The 23,556-nt window shown below is 61.7% G+C and overlaps 2 protein-coding genes across 2 annotated transcripts in view; both read right to left on the bottom strand.

The window, feature by feature from the left end:
* CRTC3 (CREB regulated transcription coactivator 3) overlaps positions 1–23,556 on the bottom strand; it is a gene marked incomplete at its 5' end in the record, with an annotated part of 1,283,408 nt that overhangs the window by 969,351 nt on the left and 290,501 nt on the right. The window lies entirely within an intron of this gene.
* MAN2A2 (mannosidase alpha class 2A member 2) lies at positions 148–22,240 on the bottom strand. The gene is made up of 22 exons (XM_081114737.1): positions 21,841–22,240; positions 20,585–20,842; positions 20,370–20,514; positions 19,197–19,368; positions 18,331–18,458; positions 17,942–18,115; positions 17,228–17,414; positions 14,961–15,138; positions 13,697–13,899; positions 13,392–13,574; positions 13,170–13,284; positions 12,399–12,466; positions 12,109–12,274; positions 11,209–11,445; positions 10,907–11,029; positions 10,492–10,606; positions 10,102–10,235; positions 9,745–9,886; positions 7,023–7,156; positions 3,360–3,554; positions 2,524–2,634; positions 148–1,658 (listed from the first exon to the last, which is right to left on the bottom strand). Exons 1-22 carry the CDS (start codon positions 21,970–21,972, stop codon positions 1,506–1,508), a joined length of 3,453 nt encoding a protein of 1,150 aa, XP_080970863.1. The 5' UTR covers positions 21,973–22,240; the 3' UTR covers positions 148–1,505.

Raw genomic sequence — 23,556 nt, 5'->3', positions numbered from 1 at the left:
TACCTGGGTCTGTGCGCGTCCCCCCAGTCCACGTGCCTGCTCCCACTCCAGGTCACAGGCGCGTCCTTGGGGAGCCCCGAGGGACAAGTGCCCGCCCCCGCCCGGCCACCCCGCGCCCCCCGACTCATCAGGACTCAGACCTCTTGGTGTTTGCACACATTTACTCTTCCAAATGCACTTCAGAACCTGTCGTATTCCAGAAAGTACCATGAACAGCATGAACGTACGGGCTGTGTGGAGGGAGCCAGAGTCTGTCCAGGAAACGGACGTGTGTTCATTTGGGTCAACTGACAGCATGCGGCCCACAGGTCTTCCGCTGACGCGCTTAGATCTTATAGGTCGGCCCTTCTATCGCCTACAAATAACGACAACTGTGACTTTCTCTCCTCCGTCCTCCGCCCGCTGCAGGGCCAGCAGGGCCAGCAGGGCCGGGACTTCCCTAAAGAACAGAGCCCTTGGCCAGTTGAGTTTCTGGCGTGAACGGGACGCCCGTGGGGCCGGGCTCTTTAGAATGCCGTCACCTGCTGGTTCTGAGAGAGACCTTTCCTAGATGAGCATGTCTCTTTCTAAGCTTGGGAGTTTTAATAAGGGATAGCTTGTAAATTTTGCCAAATGTCGTTTCGGTGTCTATAGAGACTATCGCAGCGTGTTCTCTATTCGTCGAAGCGGAGATGAAGGCCGGGGGGCAGCCATAGGGCCTCAGTCACTCACATGTCCCTGGTCCCTGTGCCGGGACCCGGTTCTCCCGGAGACGCGGGGAGGCTGCGAGGCCCACGCTCGCCCGGGCACAGGGCATCTTGGGCGCCAGCCACACGCCCCCACGGCTGGAAGGGGCTGGGAGGGGCTCACGGGGACCGTGGTGTGCAGAGGACAGAACCAGAGAGGAGTCCGCAGGGGGGAGGGCCCCCACGCCCCTGCCACCCCCTCCCAACAGATCCACGCAGAGACCAGGCGCCCAGTCTGGGATGGGGATTTTGCACCTGAAGTGCCCTGACCTCCGGCCATGACAGTCTCCAGGGCGTCCTCCCGCCAGGGAGCACTCAGAGTGGAGCCCTCACAGAAAGCTGCCGGCTCGGGCCCCCATCCCCTCCTCCCAGCACCCCTCCGCTCCTGCTGTCACCCCGGGACACGGTCCCCACACGACCACGAGATCCCCCAGGACCGGCCGACCCTGGGGCTGGCGGTTCCCCTCCGGCCTCCCCACCTCTCCTGATTCTCCTCCATCCCATTTTGGGAAAAGGATGGGCGCCTGGGCGGCCACTCACACCCCGAAGCCGCGGCCGGCCCTGCCCGTTCCGACCCAGGGCCTTCTGTCCCGGTCTCACTAGCGTCTGCCCTGGCCGCCCGGCGCCGGGCTGTGGGCGGCCCCCGAACACAGAAGCAGCAACAATAAAGAGGAAGCGAGGGCCGAGCGCGGTCTGAGGGGCCGATCGGGACGGGGTGCCCAGTGCGGCTAGTCCAACCCGACCTTACGCGGAGGCCCTTCCCCTCCGGCCACAGGATGCCTAGCCCAGGCGGAGGCGGAAGGTGGCGACCTCCATGGGCTCCAGGGAGACGTCCGTGCTGTTGGAGGGCGAGGCCAGTGGGTACAGCAATGTCAGGGAGGTCGGCTGCAGGAAGCCCACGTCCAGGTCCCGGAAGAGGCTCCCCAGGGCCACCTGCGCGGAGGAGGGGGAGGGGGGGAGGCCGTGCTGGGTGCTGACACGCCAGGGAGGGCAGCTCTTCCTCCAATACTCGCCGTGCCCGCCGGCAGCCGTGTGCCTACGGACACGTGTGGGTCTGCCCCAGTCCCGGGCTCACCCAGATGTCCTCGGCCCGAGCCTGACCTTGGACCCGGGGTGGGGACCGGTGCACCGAGCGGTGAGCTCTTGGGGGGCAGGGGCCATGTCCTGGTCCTCTTCTGAGGATCTGGGGCGTGGAGGCGTTTGTGGGTGCCGGCTTACACAGTGAGTACAGCTTGATGGCTTTTGGGGTTTTTTTGTATGTGTTTGTTTTTTGTTAATCCTTACTTAAGGATATTTTTCCATTGATTTTTTTTTTTTTTTTTTTAGGGAGAATAGAAAAGAGGGAAAGACAGAAACATCCATGTGAGAGAAACACAGAGATTGGTTGCCTCCTGCACGAACCCCGAACAGGGTCTGGGCTGGGGAGGAGCCTGCAACCCAGGCATGTGCTCTTGGCTGGAATTGAACCCGGGACCCTTTGGTCCGCAGGCCGATGCTCTATCCACTGAGCCACACTGGCCAGGGTGCTTTTGGGTTTTCATTTCTGTGTCTGATGGGCATCTCGTCTAGAACTTGCACCACTGGGCGTCCGTAGCTTTGAAAACAAATGTCAGCAGCTTCCGTTTTTCTCTCTCAAATACCCAGAGTGACACCTGCCCCCTCCCAGCTGCCCCCAGCCCCCCGATCATTGCCTGACCTCACTGCAGCCTCACCCACCTCGCTCACGCCTCCCATTCCCAGCTGCCCCATCTCCCTCCCTCCCCTCCTTGGGGCCCCTCCCACACCTCGGCCTGCTCACCTTGCCTTGACTTGTGGTGCAGTTGAAGCCCAAGTTCTTGGCCTCAAGGCCACAGTCGAAGCCTTTCCGGTGTAGGATGAGTGCGGCTTCTGCCGAGGGCAAGGTCTCATCCTGGCGACAGCACAAGGCAGTGAGGCGGGTGCTCCCTGGGCTCACAGGTGCTCCCTGGGCTCACAGGTGCTCCTCAAGCTCACAGGTGCTCCCGGGGCTCACAGGTGCTCCCTGAGCTCACAGATGCTCCCTGGGCTCACAGGTGCTCCCCGGGGCTCATAAGTGCTCCCCAGGGCTCACAGGTGCTCCCTGGGCTCATAGATGCTCCCCCAGGGCTCACAGGTGCTCCCTGAGCTCACAGATGCTCCCCCAGGGCTCACAGATTCTCCCTGAGTTCATAGATGCTCCCCCAGGGCTTACAGATGCTCCCTGAGCTCATAGGTGCTCCCCAGGGCTCACAGGTGCTCCCCGGGGCTCACAGGTGCTCCCCAGGGCTCACAGGTGCTCCCCGGGGCTCACAGGTGCTACCCGGGGCTCACAGGTGCTACCTGGGGCTCACAAGTGCTCCCCGGGGCTCACAGATGCTCTCTGAGCTCACAGATGCTCCCCCAAGGCTTACAGATACTCCCCGGGGCTCACAGGTGCTCCCTGGGCTCACAGATGCCCCCCGGGGCTCACAGATACTCCCCGGGGCTCACAGATGCTCTCTGGGGCTCACAAATGCCCCCCGGGGCTCACAGGTACAGAGCACCTCTGCCCCGAAGGCGGTGCTGGGACAAGGCGGAGCCTGGGTGAGGACAGGCCATAATTTGGTCCCGAGATCCGGGGCTGAGCGGGATCCTCACCTCAGCCTGGAGCGTGCGCAGGTTGAGCAGGTGGAAGTCACAGGGCAGCGAGGAAGCCAGAGGATGAAATGAGCGCAGGCCGGGAGCCGGGGGCTGCCGCTTGGCGACGGGCAGGGCAAGCACCGGGGCATTCAGGTACATGGAGGTCAGGTGGCTGAGGAGGGACGGGTAGCTGGTGGAGTGGCCATCTGACACCTGCAAGATTGGCCCGAGATGTGGGTGAGGGGTGAGGGCGTGGATGAAATACAACCCGGCCAGTTCCTTTGGAAAGAGCTTCCCTGATGGGTCTGGGTACGGGGGGGCCTGGCTCCAGGACCCTTCAAGTGCCGCCACCTCCCATCGCACACACTTGGAACGGGCTCCCGGCCCAGCCGGCGCGGCTCAGGGGTTGAGCATTGACCTCGGAACCAGGAGGTCACGGTTCAATTCCCGGTCGGGCCACGTGCCCGGGTTGCAGGCTTGGCGCCCAGTGTGGGGCATGCAGGAGGCAGCCCATCATGATTCTCTCATCATTGATGTTTCTCTCCCTCTCCCTTCCTCTCTGGAATCAATGAAAAATAGGTGGGGGACCCTAACCGGTTTGGCTCAGTGGATAGAGCGTCGGCCTGCGGACTCAAGGGTCCCAGGTTCGATTCCAGTCAAGGGCATGTACCTTGGTTGTGGGCACATCCCCAGTGGGGAGTGTGCAGGAGGCAGCTGATCGATGTTTCTCTCATGGATGTTTCTAACCCTCTATCCCTCTCCCTTCCACTCTGTAAAAAATCAATAAAATATATTTAAAAAAAAAAGGCGGGGGGCTACTTCACTCTCCTCTAGTTTTTGTGGGTTTTTTGCTCTCATGACACTGTTGTGAACAGCACACTCCCCTCAGCGACCTCCCGTCACAGGTCAGGTTCTCAGAGCAGGGAGGGCGGCAGGCAGACGTGCTCTCCGCCAGGGGACACAGGCTGATGGAGAAGGGCCTCCGAGCGACCCTCCACGGCCACAGCAGCGCCCTGAACCCCGGCCCAGCGGCCCCCATGGCTGAGCCGACTGACAACCTTGGGTGGCTGACCTGGACGTCACACTCACAGGCTGCGCTGGACTGTCCCGCGTGCTGCAGCTCTGTCCCTAGTCCCGCCCCCCTTCCCCTTGCCCAGAACCCCACTTCCCTCGGCCTGGTCTCCAGTCCCACCCCTGCTGTGTCCTCACATCCACCCGACTTCTCCCTCCCATGGCTCAGGTTCAAGCCACCAGCCTTTGCTGCTTGAATGGCTTTTCTTTTTAAAATATATGTTAGTATTGGTTTCAGAGAGGAGGAGAGGGAGAGAGATGGAAACGTCAATAATGAGAGGGAATCATGGATCGGCTGCCTCCAGCAGTTCCCACACTGGGGACCGAGCCTGCAACCCAGACATGTGCCCTTGATCGGAATCGAACCCGGGACCCTTCAGTCTGTAGGCCAATGCTCTACCCACTGAGCAAAACCAGCCAGGGCTTGAATGGCCTTTCAACTGGCACCCTAGCCTCCAGTCTTTTAAAAAAAATATATTTTACTGACTTCAGAGAGGAAGGGAAAGGGAGAGGGAGAGAGAAACATCAGTGATGAGAGAGAATCATTGATCTGCTGCCTCCTGCACACCCAGCACTGGGGATCAAGCCTGCAACCTAGGGATGTGCCCTTGACTGGAATCAAACCTGGGACCCTCCAGTCCTCAGTCCGACGCTCTATCCACTGAGCCAAACCGGCTGGGGCTTAAACGGCCTTTCAACTGGCACTCCAGCCTCCAGTCTTTCTTCCCACACACCCCGCACCCCTCCTGTTAGAGTGATGTGCTTAGGGCAGTCCCAACAATGTCCCTCCCACCTCACATCCTGCAGTGGCCTCCAGAGCAAAGCCCAGACTCCTAGCCAGGCATTCAAGGCCACTGCCATCTGCCGCCAAGACCCCGTGCTAGCCCAGCGCTGGCAGGGCCCCTGCAACAATGGGAAGGCGCTGCTTCTACACTAATACGGTCGCTACTGGCCACCTGTGGCCACCGAGCACCTGGCATGCCGCCGTCTGAGTGAAGAACTAACTCATTGGTTGTTGTATGTAGCTCCAATTAATCTATTGTTTTTGAATTTGTTTTTATATGTTTTTTTGTTAATCCTTACCCGATGTTATTTTCCCATTGATTTTTTTTTAAAATATTTTATTAATTTTTTACGGAGAGGAAGGGAGAGAACAAGCTAGAAACATCGACGAGAGAGAAACATCGACCAGTTGCCTCCTGCACACCTCCCACTGGGGATGTGCCCGCAACCAAGGTACATGCCCTTGACCGGAATCGAACCTGGGACCCTTCAGTCCGCAGGCCGACGCTCTATCCACTGAGCCAAACCGGCTACGGCTTTCCCATTGATTTTTATTTTATTTATTTTATATATTTTTTATTGATTTTAGAGAGGAAGGGAGAGGGGGAGAGAAACAGAAACATCAATGATGAGAGAGAATCATGGATCGGCTGCCTCCTGCACACCCCACACTGGGGATGGAGCCCGCAACCCGGGCATGTGCCCTGACCGGGAATCGAACCGTGACCTCCTGGTTCATAGGTCGATGCTCAACCACTGAGCCACGCCGGCCGGCGTAGCTCTAATGAACTTAAACGGCCGCATGGCTCCCACGCTGGTCGGGCAGCTCTAGTCCGAGTGGACTCGCTGCTCCTCCCCATTCAGATGGGTCTTTCCCGCTGTGCCCTGGGGCCATGGGTGGAGATCAGACCCTCATTCATCAGAGCCGGCCCGGGCGGCCCCCCTCCAGGATGCTGCCCTTGACCCCCTCGGACCACAACGTTCTCCGGCTCCTCAGAACCAGTGGACACACCGTCTTGTACCTGATCTTTCCACACACCTGGCTTAGCCCCCACGCATACCACGAGTAAATTCCCAGGGAGCAGAGTCAGTATCTGAGAGCTCAGGCTCTACTGGAGGCACAGACACGGCGGACGGAGGGGCAGGTTGCCGCCGCTCCAATTCCAGCCGCAACTGGCTCAGTGACACTAGTTCAGCACCCACTGCCGGCCCCTGACTCTCGGTTACGCTCCTGCTGCTAATAGACCGAGGCCCTAAACATGGTGCCAGTTTGGAGAGAAAGCCAGGCCCTGCCGGTGTGGCTCAGTGGTTGAGTGTGGACCTATGAACCAGGAGGTCATGGGTTCGATTCTCAATCAGGGCACGTGCCCCGGCTGGTGGCTGGATCCCTAGTGGGGGGGCGTGCAGGAGGCAGCTGATCAATGATTCTCCCTCATCATTGATGTTTCTATCCCTCTCTCCTCCCTCCCTCTCTGAAGTCAATAAAAAAGTATTTTTTTTAAAAAGGTATTAAAATGTAAATTTTTTTTAAAAAGCCAGGAGATGAGAGGGACTGGGAGAGAGAGGGCTGGGGAACCAGGGGGCTGAGGGAAGGGGTCGGGGGAGGTGCAGAGAGGGAGGGGGAGGTGAGCACAGGGCACTGGAGACGGGGTGCAGGGGGAGGGGGCGCCAGGCTGCATGAGATGGAGCTTCAGGGCATTAGACTGACCGCCCCTGACCCAGGCACCAGGCCGTCCTCTCGCCATCCCTGTCCAGCTCTAGCTGTGCTCCCCGAGCCCTCCTCGCTGCACCCCAGGGCCACCCCCGGGAGGGAGGCCCCGACCCTACCTCACTGCCCAGCGTGCGCCGCTCCCAGAGGAGGCGGAAGTGGTTGTGGGTCCTCTTGTTGTCCTTGAGCCCCTGGCCCAGGCCTCGGTTGTCGTCCTGCATCAGCCGCCGGTCCAGGATCACCTCCAGCTGGCCTGCGGGCGTGAACGGTGAGCCCCGGGGGAGCCGACAGTGACCTTGGGAAGAACCCAGCCACAGAGCCCCCCGAGGGGGGGGGCAGAAGCTGAATCACTCGGGAGGGAAAGGAGCCCTGGGACCTAGAGCTGGGACGGGGCTCCGTGAAGGGCCGGCCTCGCAGAGGAGGACATCGGAGGCCGGGCGGGGGCGGGCACCCCGACAGACATGGCCCTGCCCCGTGACTCCCCAGGGGCCCGGCCAGATGTCCAGACAGGAGCACGGCCAGCCTCCAGCAGCCGCTCCCAGGCCTAACGGGGCAGTTCACACAGCTCTCCGCGCCCGCTCCACGCGCCCGCTCCACGCGGGGACAGAGTCCTGCTCTGCCCGCCTCCCCGGGCGGGAGGGCAGCAAGAGGACAGCCAGACGGCCAGTTGGGCAGAGGCTGGGAGGCGGGGTCGTGGGGGTTGCCCAGGGGAAAGAGACGGCAGTGACCGCCTGGGCTCTCTCTCTGGCATGCGCCTGGGGACGGGGCGCCCTGCGAGGCTGGCCTATGTTGCTGGGGTGAGGGTTCTCCCGGCGCCTGCTTTTTAAAGGACCTCTGGAGGGTTTACACACACACACACACACAGACACACACACACACACACACACACACGGCCCTCCCGCCTCTCCTCCATCCCAGCCCTGGTTCTCATGTTGGCGGTGCCGCAGTCTTCAGCGAGCAATCACAGAAAGATAGCTGAAAAGCCCAAAACAGGCTCCTGCACATACAACAGTCATTCCTTAGACCCTGGCTGGGTAGCTCATTGGTCAGAGCGCCATCCCGATGGGCCCAGGTTGTGGGTTCGATTCCCAGTCGGGGCACATGCAGGAATCAATCCATGAATGCACAAGTAAGTGAAACAAAGAATCCATGTGGTTTTCTTTTTCTTCTTTTTCTCTCTCTCCCCCCCCCCCCCCACCTCTCAAATTAATAAACAATCATTTCTTAGCACACTGTTTCCCGGAAGGGCAGAGAGCGCCAAGCGTGGACACAGCCCAGGGGCAGAGACAGACCAGAGGAAGTTCTAAGCCGGGTGACCCTGGGGAAGGCGTCACTCTCCCAGCACAGCCCTCACTGCCCCCCGCTCCGTACAGCCCGGGGACAGCCCTCACCGCCAGCCCCCGCACGGCCCGGACAGCCCTCACCACCGGCCCCCGCACAGCCCGGACAGCCCTCACCGCCGGCCCCCGCACAGCCCGGACAGCCCTCACCGCCGGCCCCCGCACGGCCCTCACAGCCCTCACCACCGGCCCCCGCACGGCCCGGACAGCCCTCACCACCGGCCCCCGCACGGCCCTCACAGCCCTCACCACCGGCCCCCGCACGGCCCGGACAGCCCTCACCACCGGCCCCCGCACGGCCCTCACAGCCCTCACCACCGGCCCCCGCACGGCCCGGACAGCCCTCACCACCGGCCCCCGCACGGCCCGCACAGCCCTCACCTCCGGCCCCCGCACGGCCCTCACCTCCGGCCCCCGCACGGCCCTCACCTCCGGCCCCCGCACAGCCCGCACGGCCCTCACCTCCGGCCCCCGCACGGCCCTCACCTCCGGCCCCCGCACAGCCCTCACCTCCGGCCCCCGCACGGCCCTCACCTCCGGCCCCCGCACGGCCCTCACCTCCGGCCCCCGCACAGCCCTCACCTCCGGCCCCCGCACAGCCCTCACCTCCGGCCCCCGCACGGCCCTCACCTCCGGCCCCCGCACGGCCCGCACGGCCCTCACCGCCGGCCCCCGCACAGCCCTCACCGCCAGCCCCTGCACAGCGGCTCCTCAGGAAGGAAGAGCTGAAGGTGCAAGCTGTGCACATCGCCCTCAGGGCACGGAGGCAGGGAGGGGGGGGCTCACTCGCCTGGCTGCCCAGCTCCAGGCTACAGCACCTCTTGCCCTTGTTTTGATTCTTAAGAACGTCATTCTCCTTTTTAATGACCGTGAGTAGGAAAACGGAACACCCTTTTCTCCTTTGCTAAATAATTCACTACAACACCGATGCACTTTTCCAACTGTCCCTCTCCCGTCCCTGGCCAGAGGGGACTGCACAGCTCAGCGGAGAACCAACCTTCAGCCAGGCTGTGGTGGCTCCGTGGATTGAGGGTCGTCCCATGGACCGAGAGGTCCCGGGTTCGATCCCCAGCCAAGGCACATGCCCGGGTTGCGGGCTCGATTCCGAGTAGGGGGTGTGCAGGAGGCAGCCGAGCAATGATTCTCTCTCATCACTGATGTTTCTCTCTCTCTCTCTCTCTCCCTCTCCCTTCCTCTCTGGAATCAATAAAAAATAATTTTAAAAAAGAGAGAATCACTGTTCAATATTCTGATGCCTCTTGAAGGGCACCCACCCCCAGGCGCCTCCATCAGGGGGGAGGGTGACAGTGGCGCCTGTGACTGGCAGCTGCTAATGGCTCGCCCCCTCTCGCACGGGGGATGGAACGGGGGCGGGGGGGGGGCAGTGATGCGAATTGGAAGGAGAGGGGGGACTAGAGAGCGGAGAGGCTGGGGGGCGGGGGGGTAGGATGCACGTCCTCTCTTGCCGTTTGCCCCCCACGCAGCTCCTGCTCCCACTCACCGTCGTGGAGGCTGGAGACGCCCAGGGCCTGTGCCGTGTGCAGGGTGAGCCGGCTCTGGGCGTCCTGGATGTAAGCCATGACGGGCATGGGGTAGAAGTTGGCTTGCAGGGGCAGCTTCTTCAGGTACCGCCGGGGCTGCACCTGGGGGGCAAGGCCAGCGGGTCAAGGGCATCCAGGCCCCGACGTGGGCCCCAGGGGGTCCCCAGTCTGAAGGGGCCCCTGGTCACTCTCGCCTGGTTCCTCTTCTCCATCAGGGCGGGCACCCCTCCTGACCTCGCCCCAGTGCCTCCGACCGACTTCCGGAAGCAAAACCCAGCCCGAGTTCTGTTCCGAGGGGTCCCCGGGCCCCCCATCACCTGGAAGCCGTTGAGGTCGGTGAAGAAGGTGCCTTGGCTGTCGATGTCCGTGCGGATGCGCAGGGCCAGCTCCTTGTTGACGTAGTCCCGGATGTCCACCAGCGACGACAGGTCCAGCGACAGCCCCTCCACCCCTGGGCACAGGGACAGAGGGAGCGTGTGAGGCTGAGCTGCGGCCGGAGGCGGCTGGACAGGCTGTGCCCACCCCCAGGCCATCCCCAGCGTTTCTTCCTGGGCCACCCTGACGCCCAGAGAACCAATTAAGCATCATCCCTGCCTCAGACGACCACGGGTCGGGAACAGCTGTCCCGACAGGGCCGGGCGGGAGGGAGCGCGCCTCACAGCCCTGGGCCCGCACCTCCTGTCTGCCCTCCTCCTCCGCGGGCGCACCTGGCAGGTTGTAGAGCCGGACCACCTGCTGGACGTGCTCGTAGTACGCCGCCACCTCCGAGAAGAAGGGGCCTTCGGTGACGCGCAGCACGGGGGGCTCCTTGGGCACGTAGGGCTGGGAGAGAGCAGGTGGCACTGAGCCCCGGCACAGGGCAGAGCGGGGAGGGGCCAGCCCAGGGCCAGGCCGGGAAGGAGCTGTGCCCGGCAGGCTCTGGCCTGAGACCCTGGCTGAGTTGGGCCAAGCCCCCGTCTGGGTGAGCGCCCCGCCCCGCCTCTCAGAGGCAGCCCAGGCCAGGCCCCAGCAGGGCCCACCCCGGAGGAAGGCCCAGGCCCTCCTCACTGCCCCCCGCAACGGTCTCCTGTGCCCTGGGTGCGAGGCCCCAGCCCCCGGGGTTCCCGCCGTGCCCCTGGGTACCTGGGCCTCGCCGTCAGGCAGGAAGAGGTAGGCGCCACTCTTGTCCTTGGACGTGCGGGTGCCGTAGACCAGGAACTGCATGTCCACGCGCTGCTCGTGCTCCTCGTCCACCCTTCGGACGCTCTGCCGAGAAACACAGCCCTGACCCCTGGCCCCACGCCGGCATGTCAGGCCTGCCCCCGGGAGGGCGCACGAACGTCCCCAGGAGCCGAGCCCAGTCCCCCGAGGCCCACGTCAGCCGGGCGGCGGCGAGCTCCCGGCTCCCGCGGCTCCCGCACCCTCGGGCTCCCACCGGGCCTTACCTTGAGGAGCCCGCTAAGGCCTGAGAACCAGACCTGCATGTAGCGGTTGCTGAGGGCGAAGTCGCCGGGGCCGGAGTCCATGACACGGAGCGGGAAGGCCTCGTGCCGGCTGACGGCCAGCTTCCGGCCGTGCAGGTAGATGCGCACAGAGGAGGGCAGGGTGCGGTGGGCGTCCAGCCCCAGCTGCAGCTGCAGGACGCCCAGGCCCAGCGCCGGCAGGCGGACGGGCACAGACACCTACGGCACAGGGGGCACAGGGCACAGCCCGGCGTCAGTTCTGGGCACAGGCCTGGGATGCGGGTCCTGGGCCTGAACAAATCCCTGCACCCACCGGGTCTCCGTCCGCTCCTGGGGAAGGGGAGGTGGTATGACCTGCCCCTGGGCAGACTGTTATGAATCTCAAATGACACTGGGAGACGATGAAGTGGCAGCCCCACGCTAAGCTCTGCTGAGCCCTGGCCGGTCTGGCTCAGTGGATAGAGCCTCGGCCTGCGAACTGAAGGGTCCCGGGTTCGATTCCCAGTCAGGGCACATGCCTGGGTTGCAGGCTCGATCCCCTGTAGGAGGCGTGCAGGAGGCAGCCCGTCCATGATTCTCTCTCATCATTGATGTTTCTATCTCTCTCTCCCTCTCTGAAGTCAATAAAAATAAAAAAGTAAATATTATTATTTTAAACAAATACAGGTTTGCTGAAAGGATGAATGGCAGGCAACAGAATGCCCCGTTGACTCTCACCAGGTCTATCCCAGACCTCGCCTGCCCTTCGAGGACAGAAACCTCACCAGCGACTGTCCTCTGGGCAGCCCCTCCCCCAGGACCCCGGTCCCCAACCCGGGGAGCACGGCAGAGGGCGGGAGGCTGGTGCCGAGGGACAGAGGCCCAGGATGGGCAGAGGGTCACCTGGTAGACGTCGGGGACCATGTCGGTGGCAGACCTCCAGTAGGCGCTGACCTGCACGGCCAGGGGCTGGCCCTCGTCCGACAGGACGCGCACCCGGGGCGAGCTGACGAGCAGGGACACCACGCTGAGCCGCTCCTGGTCCAGCGGGTTGAAGAGCACCACGTACCTGGGGGTGGAGGGTGAGCTCGCCAGGAGGCCTCTGCGCCCATGGCAGGTGTGGGGGGGAGGGTGTGGGTGTACGGGGGGGGTCGGGGAGCAGCTCTGCCCCGGGTGCCGCTGGTCCGGCTCACCTGGGCGAGGCGTCCAGCTGGATCAGCGTGGGCTCCGGCAGGGCGTCGTGGTTTAAGCGGGTGTCATCCTGGAATTAAACGGTGGGAAGGCCCTAGCTGGTGTGGCTCAATGGATAGAGCGCCGGCCTGTGGACTGAAGGGTCCCAGGTTCGATTCCCAGTCAAGGGCACAGGCCCGGGTTGCGGGCTCGATCCCCAGAAGGGGGCGTGCAGGAGGCAGCCGATCCACGATTCTCTCTCATCATGGATGTTTCTATCTCTCTTTCTCTCTTCCTCTCTGAGATCAATAAAAATATATTAAAAAAATAAAATTAATGGCATTCTTATTTAAAAAAAAAAAAAAAAAAAGTGGGAAGGAGCCCTAGCTGGTTCAGGTCAGTGGATAGAGCGTCAGCCTGGGGACTGACTGAAGGGTCCTGGGTTCGAATCCAGTCAAAGGCATATGGTCCCAGTAGGGGGCGTGCAGGAGGAAGCTGATCCATGATTCTCCCTCATCACTGATGTTTCTCTCCCTCCCTCTCCCTTCCTCTCTGAAATCAACTAAAAAAAATGTATTAAAAAAAACGGCGGGAAGGGAAGATCCGGGACTCGGCCTGACGCAGCATCCTGCCCCCGCCCCACCCGTGTCCTGGGTGGGGACCAGCAGCTGCACTGGGCACAGACCGCACCCCAGGACGGGGCAGGGAAAGAGGAGGAAGACCCCACCCCCCAGCTCTTGGGGTGGGACCGCCCACGCCAGGGGGTCCCCTGAGCAGGCCCAGGACGGGCTCACCATGTGGAGGAAGGGCGCCGCGGGGTCGAAGCGGTAGGCCTCCTTGTCCCCCAGCACCAGGTAGTGAGCCGCGTTGATGATGACCTGCTTCAGGCCGACGAGGGAGCGCAGCAGCCTGGGGGAGGGGAGAGGGACCGTGGGGGCGACGACCACACACGCTGCCCACGCTGCCCGTGGGCCGCCTCACCCGGCCTTCCTCTGGGGGGGTGGGCAGGCCCGCACCTGACCCCGTAGTCCACCACGACGGCCTCCTTGGCAGTGCCCGTGATGGCGTCGTGGTGCTGGAAGAGCCCCAGGGCGCGCCGGGCCTCGGTCAGGAGGGCGAAGTTCGAGAGCGGGTACTGGCTGGCGAGTCCGGAGCGGCGGGCGTGAGCGGCTGCCAGGCTGTAGAGAATCTCCGCCCCGCTGTGCAGAGAGAGGAGTCAGCAGCCCGCCCGTCCCAGGACTCCCATGCCCCCCCCCCCCGAGCCCCCCGCCTTCCACCCCAGCCGGACCCGCCTTCCACCCCGGCCGCCCGCCGGGCTCACCGCAGATGGGCCTCCAGGACGCGGTCCAGGCTCTTGTAGAACGGCCGGGAGGTGTAGTAGCCGGTCCAGTAATGGTCCTCCCGGTCGGCGTAGGAGAAGAAATCTCCGCTGAGCACGGGAAACCCCGGGGGCTGGGCCCCCGGCTCCACCCCCATCCTCTTGTACAGGGCGTCGAAGTAGTCGGAGAGGGTGCCAAACTGGGCCTGTGGGGACCCCCGAAGACCCGTTCCCCTCAGTGCCAGAGCCTCCTGGGAACGGGGGCCCGGTGCTGCGGCCGGGATCCCGTCTACGCAGTCCCTGTCCCTGCCACCCTCTGGCCTCACCCCCCCGCTGGGGGCCTGGGAGGGAATTCTGGCAGATGGGAAGACAAATATCACATGATCTCACTTATCGGTGGAATCTAATGAACAGAATGAATGACCAACAAAATAAGAGCCGAAGAGGGAGGCATGGAACAGACTGACATAGCTCCATGTGGGGCTAGGGGACGAGAAGAGATAAACCAAAGAACTCATACAGTTATAGGCACAGCCCATGGGCACAGCAATAGGGTGGTGAAGACCTGGGGGGATGAGTAGGGGCTGGGAGGATGGAGGCTAAGTGGGGAAATATCTATTATAAATATCAACTATCAACAATACAAAGTTTACTTAAAAAATAAAAATAGCCCTAGCCGGGTTGGCCCAGTGGATAGAGCGTCAGCCTGTGGTCTGAATGGTCCTGGGTTCGATTCCAGTCAGGGCACATGCCCGGATTGCAGGCTCGATCCCCAGTAGGGGGCGTGCAGGAGGCAGCCGATCAATGATTCTCTCTCATCACTGATATTTCTCTCTCTCTCTCCATCTCCCTTCCTCTCTGAAATCAATAAAAATATATTTAAAAAAAATAAAAGTAAAAAATAAAGTATGGCCCTGGCCGGTTTGGCTCAGTGGGTAGCATGTCGGCCCGTGGACTGAAGGGCCCCAGGTTCGGTTCTGGTCAAGGGCAGGTACCTCAGTGGCAGGTTCCCCGGCCCGGGCCCTGGTCGGGGTGCGTGCAGGAGGCAACCAATCCATGTGTCTCTCTCACATCGATGCTTCTCTCTCCCCCTCCCCCTTCCACTCCCTCTAAAAATCAATGGAAAAATATCCCTGGGTGAGGATTGACAGAAACATGATAAATGAGTAAATAAAAAATAACCCTTTAAAAAAAAGCAAGATTAGAAAAGGGAAGCCCCGGGAAGCCCCGGGAAGGTGGGGAGCCTCCGGAGGGGCGGCGGCCGCACCTGCACGTGCAGCTCGGGCTTGCTGTTGAGGAAGTCGAAGAGCCGCTGGTAGTTGAAGAACTGGGCGTCCCACTCCTGGGGCTTGTCGTAGCGGAAGTCGTCGCCCAGCGGCACCAGCAGCACGTTGCTGCGGAAGAGCCGGGACTTCTTGCGGTACTGGTCCAGGAGCAGGGCTGCCCTGGGGAGAGGGGGGGGGGGACAGGATGCTGAGCGGAGCCCCCGTGGGGGTGGGGAGTCCCGGGCCTGCAGGTGCCCGCCTGGGGGGTGGGACCCCGTCCTGAGCCCAGCGCTCTCCAGTGCTGACGGGCAGAGAGCTGCCCATGCTGGGCTGCAGGTATGGCTTCCATCCCCGGGCCCCACACACAGCAGACCAGTCCTCCTTCCCTGTGAGTCTCCTTCAAACACACCAAAGGCCCTAACCAGTTTGGCCCAGCGGACAGAGCATTGGCCTGGGGACTGAAGGGTCCTGAGTTCGATTCCGGTCGAGGGCACATGCCCGGGTTGTGGGCTTGATCCCCAGTGGGGGAAGTGCAGGAGGCCGCTGATCAATGATTCTCTCTTACCATTAATGTTTCTATTTCTCTCTCCCTCTCCCTTCCTCTCTGAAATCAAGAAAGATATATTTAAAAAAAATTGGTGCCAAAACCGGTTTGGCTCAGTGGATAGAGCGTCGGCCTGCGGACTGAAGGGTCCCAGGTTCGATTCCGGTCAGGGGCATGTACCTGGGTTGCGGGCACATCCCCAGTGGGAGGTGTGCAGGAGGCAGCTGATCGATGTTTCTCTCTCATCAATGTTTCTGGCTCTCTATCTCTCTCCCTTCCTCTCTATAAAAAATCAATAAAATATATTTTTAACAACAACAACAAAAAAAATGGTATATCATATTTTGGTGTTGCAGTTCAAGTAGCTTCTAAGCTACTTAACTGTGCTGGTCAGCTTCTACTTTTCCATTTTGCTTTCAGGAGAGGGCTCCTCAAATACCATTTCCCCCTCTTTACCCACCGAGGAAGTCCTTCAGAGGAGAAAATGAAGTTACTCCGTGACTGGCTTGCTGCACACCTGGGCTGGCACCTGTGGCCCACGGAGGCTGTGCCAAGGAAAATCCTGCCTCACCCTGGCCAGTGTGGCTCAGTGGACAGAGCGTTGGCCTATGGACTGCAGGGTCCCGGGTTCGATTCCGGTCAAGGGCATGTACGTCGGCTGCAGGCTCCTTCCCGGCCCGGGCCTTGGTCGGGGCGCGTGCAGGAGGCAACCCATCGATGTGTCCCTCTCACATCGCTGTTTCTGTCTCTCTCTCCCACACTCCCTAAAAACCAATGGAAAAATATCCTCTGGTGAGGATTAAAAATAATAATAAATTTTTAAAAAAATATATTTTATTGATTTTTTACAGAGAGGAAGGGAGAGGGTAGAGAGTTAGAAACATCGATGAGAGAGAAACATCGATCAGCTGCCTCCTGCACACCCCCTACTGGGGATGTGCCCGCAACCCAGGTACATGCCCTTGACCGGAATTGAACCGGGGACCCTTCAGTCCGCAGGCCGACGCTCTATCCACTGAGCCACACCGGTCAGGGCTAAATATTTTAATTAAAAAAAATAATAAAAGAAAAGTCCTGCCTCCGCAGCCTGAGCCTTGGTGTTTGTCTGGGAGCCGCAGTTAGGTTTCTGGATCTGGAAACAAAAGGCCGCTCTCTCTCTCCCTCCGGTCACATGTTCTCTTACCTCTCGGACATCATGGAAATTGGAGGCTGCACCCTGGAAACCAGTTCGACCTGTTGTATTCTCAAGGCCAGACTGGTTCTGGCTAAATCGCCGTTTCTGATCCCTCTTAACCTGCCCCTTCCCAGGGGGCCGATTTCAGCCACAGCGACATTCTAGGGGTCCCCGGGGATTGTCTCAAAGGGAACGAGCCTGCTTTCTCAGGGGCGGGACCACGCGCACCCCCGAGCGGGGTTCGGGGTTCGGGGTTCCTGGAACACGGAGGGTCCGATTGACGTTGAGCTAAAGCAAGATGCCCGAGGTGACATCAGGCTGAGGGTTGGAAGGAACTGTACCGATCTGCGGCTCTGACAGTTTGTGAGGACAGGAAAACGTGCTCATTTAGGAAGTAAAACCATGTGGGAAAGGCGGTCCTTGGAGCCACTCCGCTCTCCAGGGAGACTCGTCAGGGAGCTGCCACCAAAGTGGCCACGGGCCCGACGCCCCCCGAGCCCGCTCCCCTCTCACGAAGCCCCCAGCAGCAGAGCCCGGGCTGGCGGCCCTACCTCTCGGCCACATTGGCCTCGGTGATGGCGCGAGGAGGCACCTTCCACGGGCAGTTGATGCGCCCGCCAGGCAGGCGTTTGAAATCGAACTGGCAGCAAATCTTGGGGTCCGGGCCGCAGGTGTGGGGGATGTCGTAGCTGTAGAAGGGCATCATGTGGCAGAAGATGTCTGTGCCGGAGCCCGAGTCTGAAGGGGACACGGCGGGCAGTCAGCCCCCGGCCGGCCGTGTCGGGAGCTGGGCCCAGGGGCGCCCGCAGGACAGCGATCCGCCCCAGCTGCAGGCGGCCCCGAGGAAGGGGAGGCTTGGCCCCGGCTGGTGTGGCTCAGTGGCTAGAGCGTCGGCCTGCGGGTTCGATTCTGGTCAAGGGCATGTACCTCAGTTGCAGGCTCCTGCCTGGCCCGGGCCCTGATCTGGGCACATGCAGGAGGCAACCAACTGATGTGTTTCCCTCACATCGATGTTTCTCTTTCTCTCTCTCCTCCACTCTCTCTGAAAATCAAGGGAAAAATATCTTGGGGTGAGGATTAAAAAAAAAAAGGGAGGGGGAGAGGCTCGACGTAGACTTAAGGCTGCAGAGGACGTGCAGGTCAAGGGTCAGGACGCAGGGAGGGCTCAGAAGGACGCAGTGCCCCTGTGGTGACCTGCTCTGAGGCCCCTGCCCCGCCCCAGGGAGGGCGACCACGGTCACCCCCTCCACCCTACCTGGCCTTACCCCAGCTCTGCCTCCACATGAACTCCAGGCTGTGGGTGGCAGCGAAGTGCTTCTTGATGGCGTAGTGCACCCTCTGAATCAGCATGCTGGTCAGGTTGGCACGGCGCAGCAGGTAAGCCATGGTGGGGCTGTGTCCGAAGGGGTCCACGGCCCAGCCCGAGCGCGGGGTCACACCTGGGCAGGGGAACGGAAGCCAGAGCCCTGAGCACCCCACGCGGGGCCTCCCGGGAGGGTCCCACCTCCAGCTCCCTTCCTGCCATCACCCCGGGCCCCGGACGGGGGAATTAGCACACCACGGCACCACCATCTGCCAACCCTGCGCCTGACAGCCCCCAGCTACCCTCTGGGCCCAGCTCTGGGGCAGACGCCCTCTCCGGAGCCTGCCTCACCGAGATTCTTCTCCAGCCACTGGTGTCCCTCGATGAGCTGGTCGATCAGTGCAAAGTAATGGGAGTTGGCCTCGTCGGGCATCACCCAGCCTCCGGTGGCCATCTCCAGCTGCCCGTTGCCCACCAGCCTGCAGTGAAGGACTCACACTCAGCGTGGGGGCGGGAGGGGGGCATCTGCCCAGTCGTGCCAAACAGAAGATGCTGGGACCCGGGCGCATGGCCTCACTGGGCCAGCTCACGCGAACCTGGGGCCAAGGGGACGGACACGGGCTCTCCTTTCCCGCCAGCCCACTTCCCTGCTGTCCTGGTCCTGCTGACCTGCGGACGCCACGTGAGCGTCCAGGGGCCTGGCTCCTGGCTTTCTCTTTCTTTTTCTTTTTTTTTTTTTTAATATTTTATTGATTTTTTACAGAGAGGAAGGGAGAGAGATAGAGAAATAGAAACATTGATGGGAGAGAAACATCGATCAGCCGCCTCCCGCACATCTCCCACTAGGGATGTGCCTGCAACCCAGGTACATGCCCTTGACCGGAATCGAACCCGGGACCCTTCAGTCCGCAGGCCGACGCTCTATCCACTGACCCAAACCGGTCAGGGCTCCTGGCTTTCTCTTCTCTGGGCTCACAGAACTCTGATCTCTCCTAACACAGTGACCCTCCACCCGGTTCCCGCCGTCTCATTCTCGGCCCCTCCCATCTCATTCTCGGCCCCTCCCATCTCATTCTCGGCCCCTCCGCCATCACGCCTCACCCCTGCACGCGTCCCCTCGCCTCTCCCGCCACAGTGGGAGCACAGCTCCCGGCGCGACCTGCACACCCATCCCAGGCCCAGGGGACGGCCCCCCCTCGCCTCCGACAGCCACTGGCCTCCGCACGGCCGCCCTCTTCTGGGCGCTGATGTTGTCCCACCACTTGGCGAAGAAGGAGACCTCGGCCCAGAGGAAGCGGCGCCGGGGGTCCTCCTGCAGCTTGGCCACCATGCTGTTGAGGATGTGCTGGGTCTGCTCCGCGTAGTACTTGTCAAAGGTCTTGATCCAGCCTGGGGAGCGACACAGGGTCCCCTGAGGGTGCCGCACCCGCTTTGACGGTCTCCCCCTCACCCTGGCCATCGGAGGCCCGCTGAGCCCGGCCGGCGGGGCTCAGTGGTTCAGCCTCGACCTGTGAACCAGGAGGTCACGGTTCGGTTCGCGGTCAGGGCATCTGCCCCCGGGGTTGCGGGCTCGATCCCCAGTAGGGGGCGTGCAGGAGGCAGCCTATTGATTCTCTCTCATCACTGATGTTTCTATCTCTCTCTCTCTCCCTTCCTCTCTGAAATATATATACATGTAAATATATATATATATTTATATAATATTTATATAATATATTTATATAATATATTTATATTATATATATTTATATAATATATTATTTATATAATATTATTATATATATTATATTATATTATATACACATATATATAAATATATATATTTACATGTATGTATACTTCCTATTGATTTATCTGCTCAATAAAAAATGTATATATAGCCCTAATCGGTTTGGCTCAGTGGATAGAGCGTCGGCCTGTGGACTGAAAGGTCCCAGGCTCGATTCCGGCCAAGGGCATGAACCTTGGTTGCGGGCACATCCCCAGTAGGGGGTGTGCAGGAGGCAGCTGATCGATGTTTCTCTCTCATCGATGTTTCTAACTCTCTATCCCTCTCCCTTCCTCTCTGTAAAAAATCAATAAAATATTAAAAAAAAAGTATATGTATATTTATATATTTCCTATTGATTTCAGAGAGGAAGGGAGAGGGAGAGAGAGAGAGAAACATCAATGATGAGAGAGAATCATTGATTGGCTGCCTCCTGCACAGCCCCTACTGGGGAACGAGCCCACAACCCAGGCATGTGCCCCTGACCGGAATCGAACCCGGGACCCTTCAGTCCGCAGGCCGATGCTCTATCCACTGAGTCACACCAGCTAGAGCCATAAATATATTTTTTTCAAAAAGCAAGCCCACCCCACGCCAGGCAGCGGGGCGCTCTGGCCCTCACCTGGGTCGTTGTGCGAGTGCGGCACCACGAACACCTGCAGGTCCTCGGCGTCCCAGTCGTGGGGGTCGTAGGAGATGTCGAAGCCCTGCTTCCACACCCCGCCGTCCACGTTGTCGAAAGGCAGCTCCTCCGACACGGTCAGCATCTGCCGAGCGGGAGCCGGCTCAGTGGCGCCGCCCCGGCCCCCGAGGGGTCCCGCCAGCTCGGGCTCTTACCTGCAGCCCCGGCTTCGGGCCCCGGCCCCCCAGAGCGAACTGGCAGTCTTGGGGGGAGACGGAGAAGAAGCTGGGCCGGGGCTCCGGCGGCACCACCCAGGAGCCGTTGGCCGTGTAGTAGGGCAGCAGGGCGGGCGCGCCCTCGGCGTTGGCCGTCAGCTCCAGCACGGACTCCTTGATGTGGCTGATGATCTCGTGGTTCTCCTCCAGCAGCTGCTCCAGCTGCTCGATGCGGTTCTGCAGCACAGAAATTTGGCTCTGCCAGAAAACCAGAGAGCAGTCACCCTCCGCTCCTGCCTGCCGCCTCGGGGGTGCTCTCGGCCTGCGGCCCCCCACCTGAGGCCCGACGGTGACCCTGGCCTGCCCCGAGGAAGGCAGAACCACCAGCCTACGGGGCAACGGCTCTGGCCAGATAAGGGAAGAGGCGCGAATCACTCCGGAGGGCTGCGACCCACTTGGGCTGGGCGCACCCTCGCCCTCTAGCTCCGGGAGGCCGAGGTGTCACCTCACATGCCTATTCTCCACCCGGCGCCGCCTGTGTGCCCACAAGGACTGCATCCGGGCCCCGTGGGAACGCACGGTGCAATCCATTAGCAATATCTGCCAAGAATTCCCGAGACCGCCCTACCCGGTTTGGCTCAGTGGATAGAGCATCGGCCTGTGAAAGGTCCCAGGTTCGATTCTGGTCAAGGGCACATGCCCAGGTTGCGGGCTCGATCCTCAGTGTGGGGCGTGCAGGAGGCAGCCGATCAGTGATCCTCTCTCTCATCATGGATGTTTCTCTCTCTCTCTCCCTCTCCTTTCCTCTCTGAAATCAATAAAAATATATCAAGAAAGAAAGAAAAAAAAAAAGAATTCCCAAGACAGAGCAGCAGTCCATCATGCCATTTCCCCCTCCTCCTTCCGTGGCATCATTGTTTTTAGGTCCGGGTTCAAGAAAAGCTGCCCAGCCCTGGCTGGTTTGGCTCAATGGATAGAGCATCAGCCTGTGGACTGAAGGGTCCCGGGTTTGAATCCGGTCAAGGGCACATGCCTGGATTGTGGGCTTGACCCCTGGAGGGGCCATGCCAGGAAGCAGCTGATTGATGACTCTCTCTCCCTCTCTGAAATCAATAAAAATATATATTTTTTTAAACAAAAAGAAAAGCTGCCCAGGGGGAAGCAGCGTTCTTGTCCCGGGCGGACATGGCCCTCCAGCTGGGCGCTGAGCCCTGACGACTTGTGCGTGAAGACCTCGGCCGCCAGGCCTGACTCACCCGGGGGAAGTTCCCGCCATTCTGGTGCCGGGCGGGGTCGTGCTGCACTCGGTCCAGCATGAGGTAGAGCGAGAAGACGGCCACGCAGAACACCGCGGCACCACACACCGTCACCTGCTTCTTCAGCTTCATCCTGGCCGCCGCACACACCTGGCAGGAGGGCACCGTATTCAGCTCCAACACCCCGTTGGGGATCTTTCCACCAAACGCTCCAAGGGGATCCCAAGAGCTGCTCCCCAGGAACCTCTATTTGCTCGACTCCCCAGAACAGCCAGCTCCAGAGCAGCAAGTCCCAGCGCTGGGTGTGGGTCCTCACCCCCCGGGGGATCCTACTCTCTTGGCTGAGACACACAGGGTTCTCTGAGGCTGGTCTTGCTGCCTCCTCCTCCTCCTCCTCCTCCTCCTCCTCCTCCTCCTCCTCCTCCTCCTCGGGGAGAGCAGATCCCCCCCACCTCCAGGTTGATGCTATATAAAACACGCGAGATAACAAACTTCCCAGCTCTGACTCCAGAGGTCACCACACTCTCTCCTGATGGAACCAGCCCCCCCAAGAGCTGATCCAGGAAGACACAGCGGGCACAGCAGGTGGGCGTCCTGGCTCCTGGACCACGTGGTTCTAGTTCCAGAGGAATAAACAGCTATTTTGATTTAAAGACCCACAGAGGCTCACAGGAAAGCCTTTCTCCCTGCCCTCGGGGACCAGGCTGGCGCTCGGGGGGCACGGCTCCGCTCCCATTAGGAAATACAGAACGGATGGAAAAAGCGAGCAGCTGATGCCGCTCACACAGACCGAGTCCTCTGTCCCTTCCCCGCTAGTTCCGATGCCGCAGGAGCTCACTTGCACCCTCCGCTTGGATGGCATTTGGGGGACCCCCCCCCGGGAAGCCAGCAGTGATCGCTGCTGAAGGGGTCCCCTGGGTAGGGAGGGGACAGGCCGGACAGGAAGGTAACTTCGGGCGACCAGCGCCCGCTGCCCCGCCCGCGGGCCCCCACTTGCCTGCTGCGCGGAGAGAGGCCGCCGGCAGCCGGCGGTGCGGGGCCGGGAGCGCTGTCGCCGGTGCGCTGTGCCCGGCTGAGCGCGGTCCGGTTCCGCTCAGGAGCCTCCGGGCAATATTTTTAGCCTTTGGGAGCCGGTTCCGAGCCAAAGTGGGTGGAGCTGGAGAGAGACGGGGGCGGGGGGGGGGGGTTCACCCGGGAGGCAGGCACCTGCGCCCGGTCGGCCACCCCCCACCCCCGCCTCCGCCGGTCCCGGGACCGAGACGGCTGCCCGGTGCGGGGCGCACGGGAGGCGCGGGGCACCGGCCGCCTCCGACCCCGAGGCGCCGCTCGCACTCCTGCTGCCCACCCCGGGCCCCGGCGGGACAGCCGGATCCTCCTCCGCGTCCGCCCGGCGCGTTACCGTGTGCGGCCGGCCTCGCGCCGCTCCGGGCCCCGCGGGCCTCGCATCCCCGCGGGTGGCGGCCCGCGCCAGGCAGCGACGCAGGGAAGGCGGCCGCCCGGCCCCCCGCCGCCCCGACTCCGCGCGCCGCAGCCGCGCTCCCGCGGGGCCAGGGCCGCCGGCGCGCTCCCCTGCGCCCGCCCGGCCCTTCCTCCCGCGGCCGCCGGCGGAGCTGCGTGCGGGGCGGGGACAGCGGCGCCGCCCCGGCCCCGCCCGCTCCGGCCGCCACGCGCCTCCCGTGCGCCCCGCGCCGGCGACCCGGCCGCAGTGCGCAGCCG

The sequence above is a fragment of the Myotis nattereri genome (assembly GCF_964212035.1).
Source record: "Myotis nattereri genome assembly, chromosome: 21".
NCBI classification, from domain to species: domain Eukaryota; kingdom Metazoa; phylum Chordata; class Mammalia; order Chiroptera; family Vespertilionidae; genus Myotis; species Myotis nattereri.
This window is presented reverse-complemented; position numbering and strand designations above follow the sequence as displayed.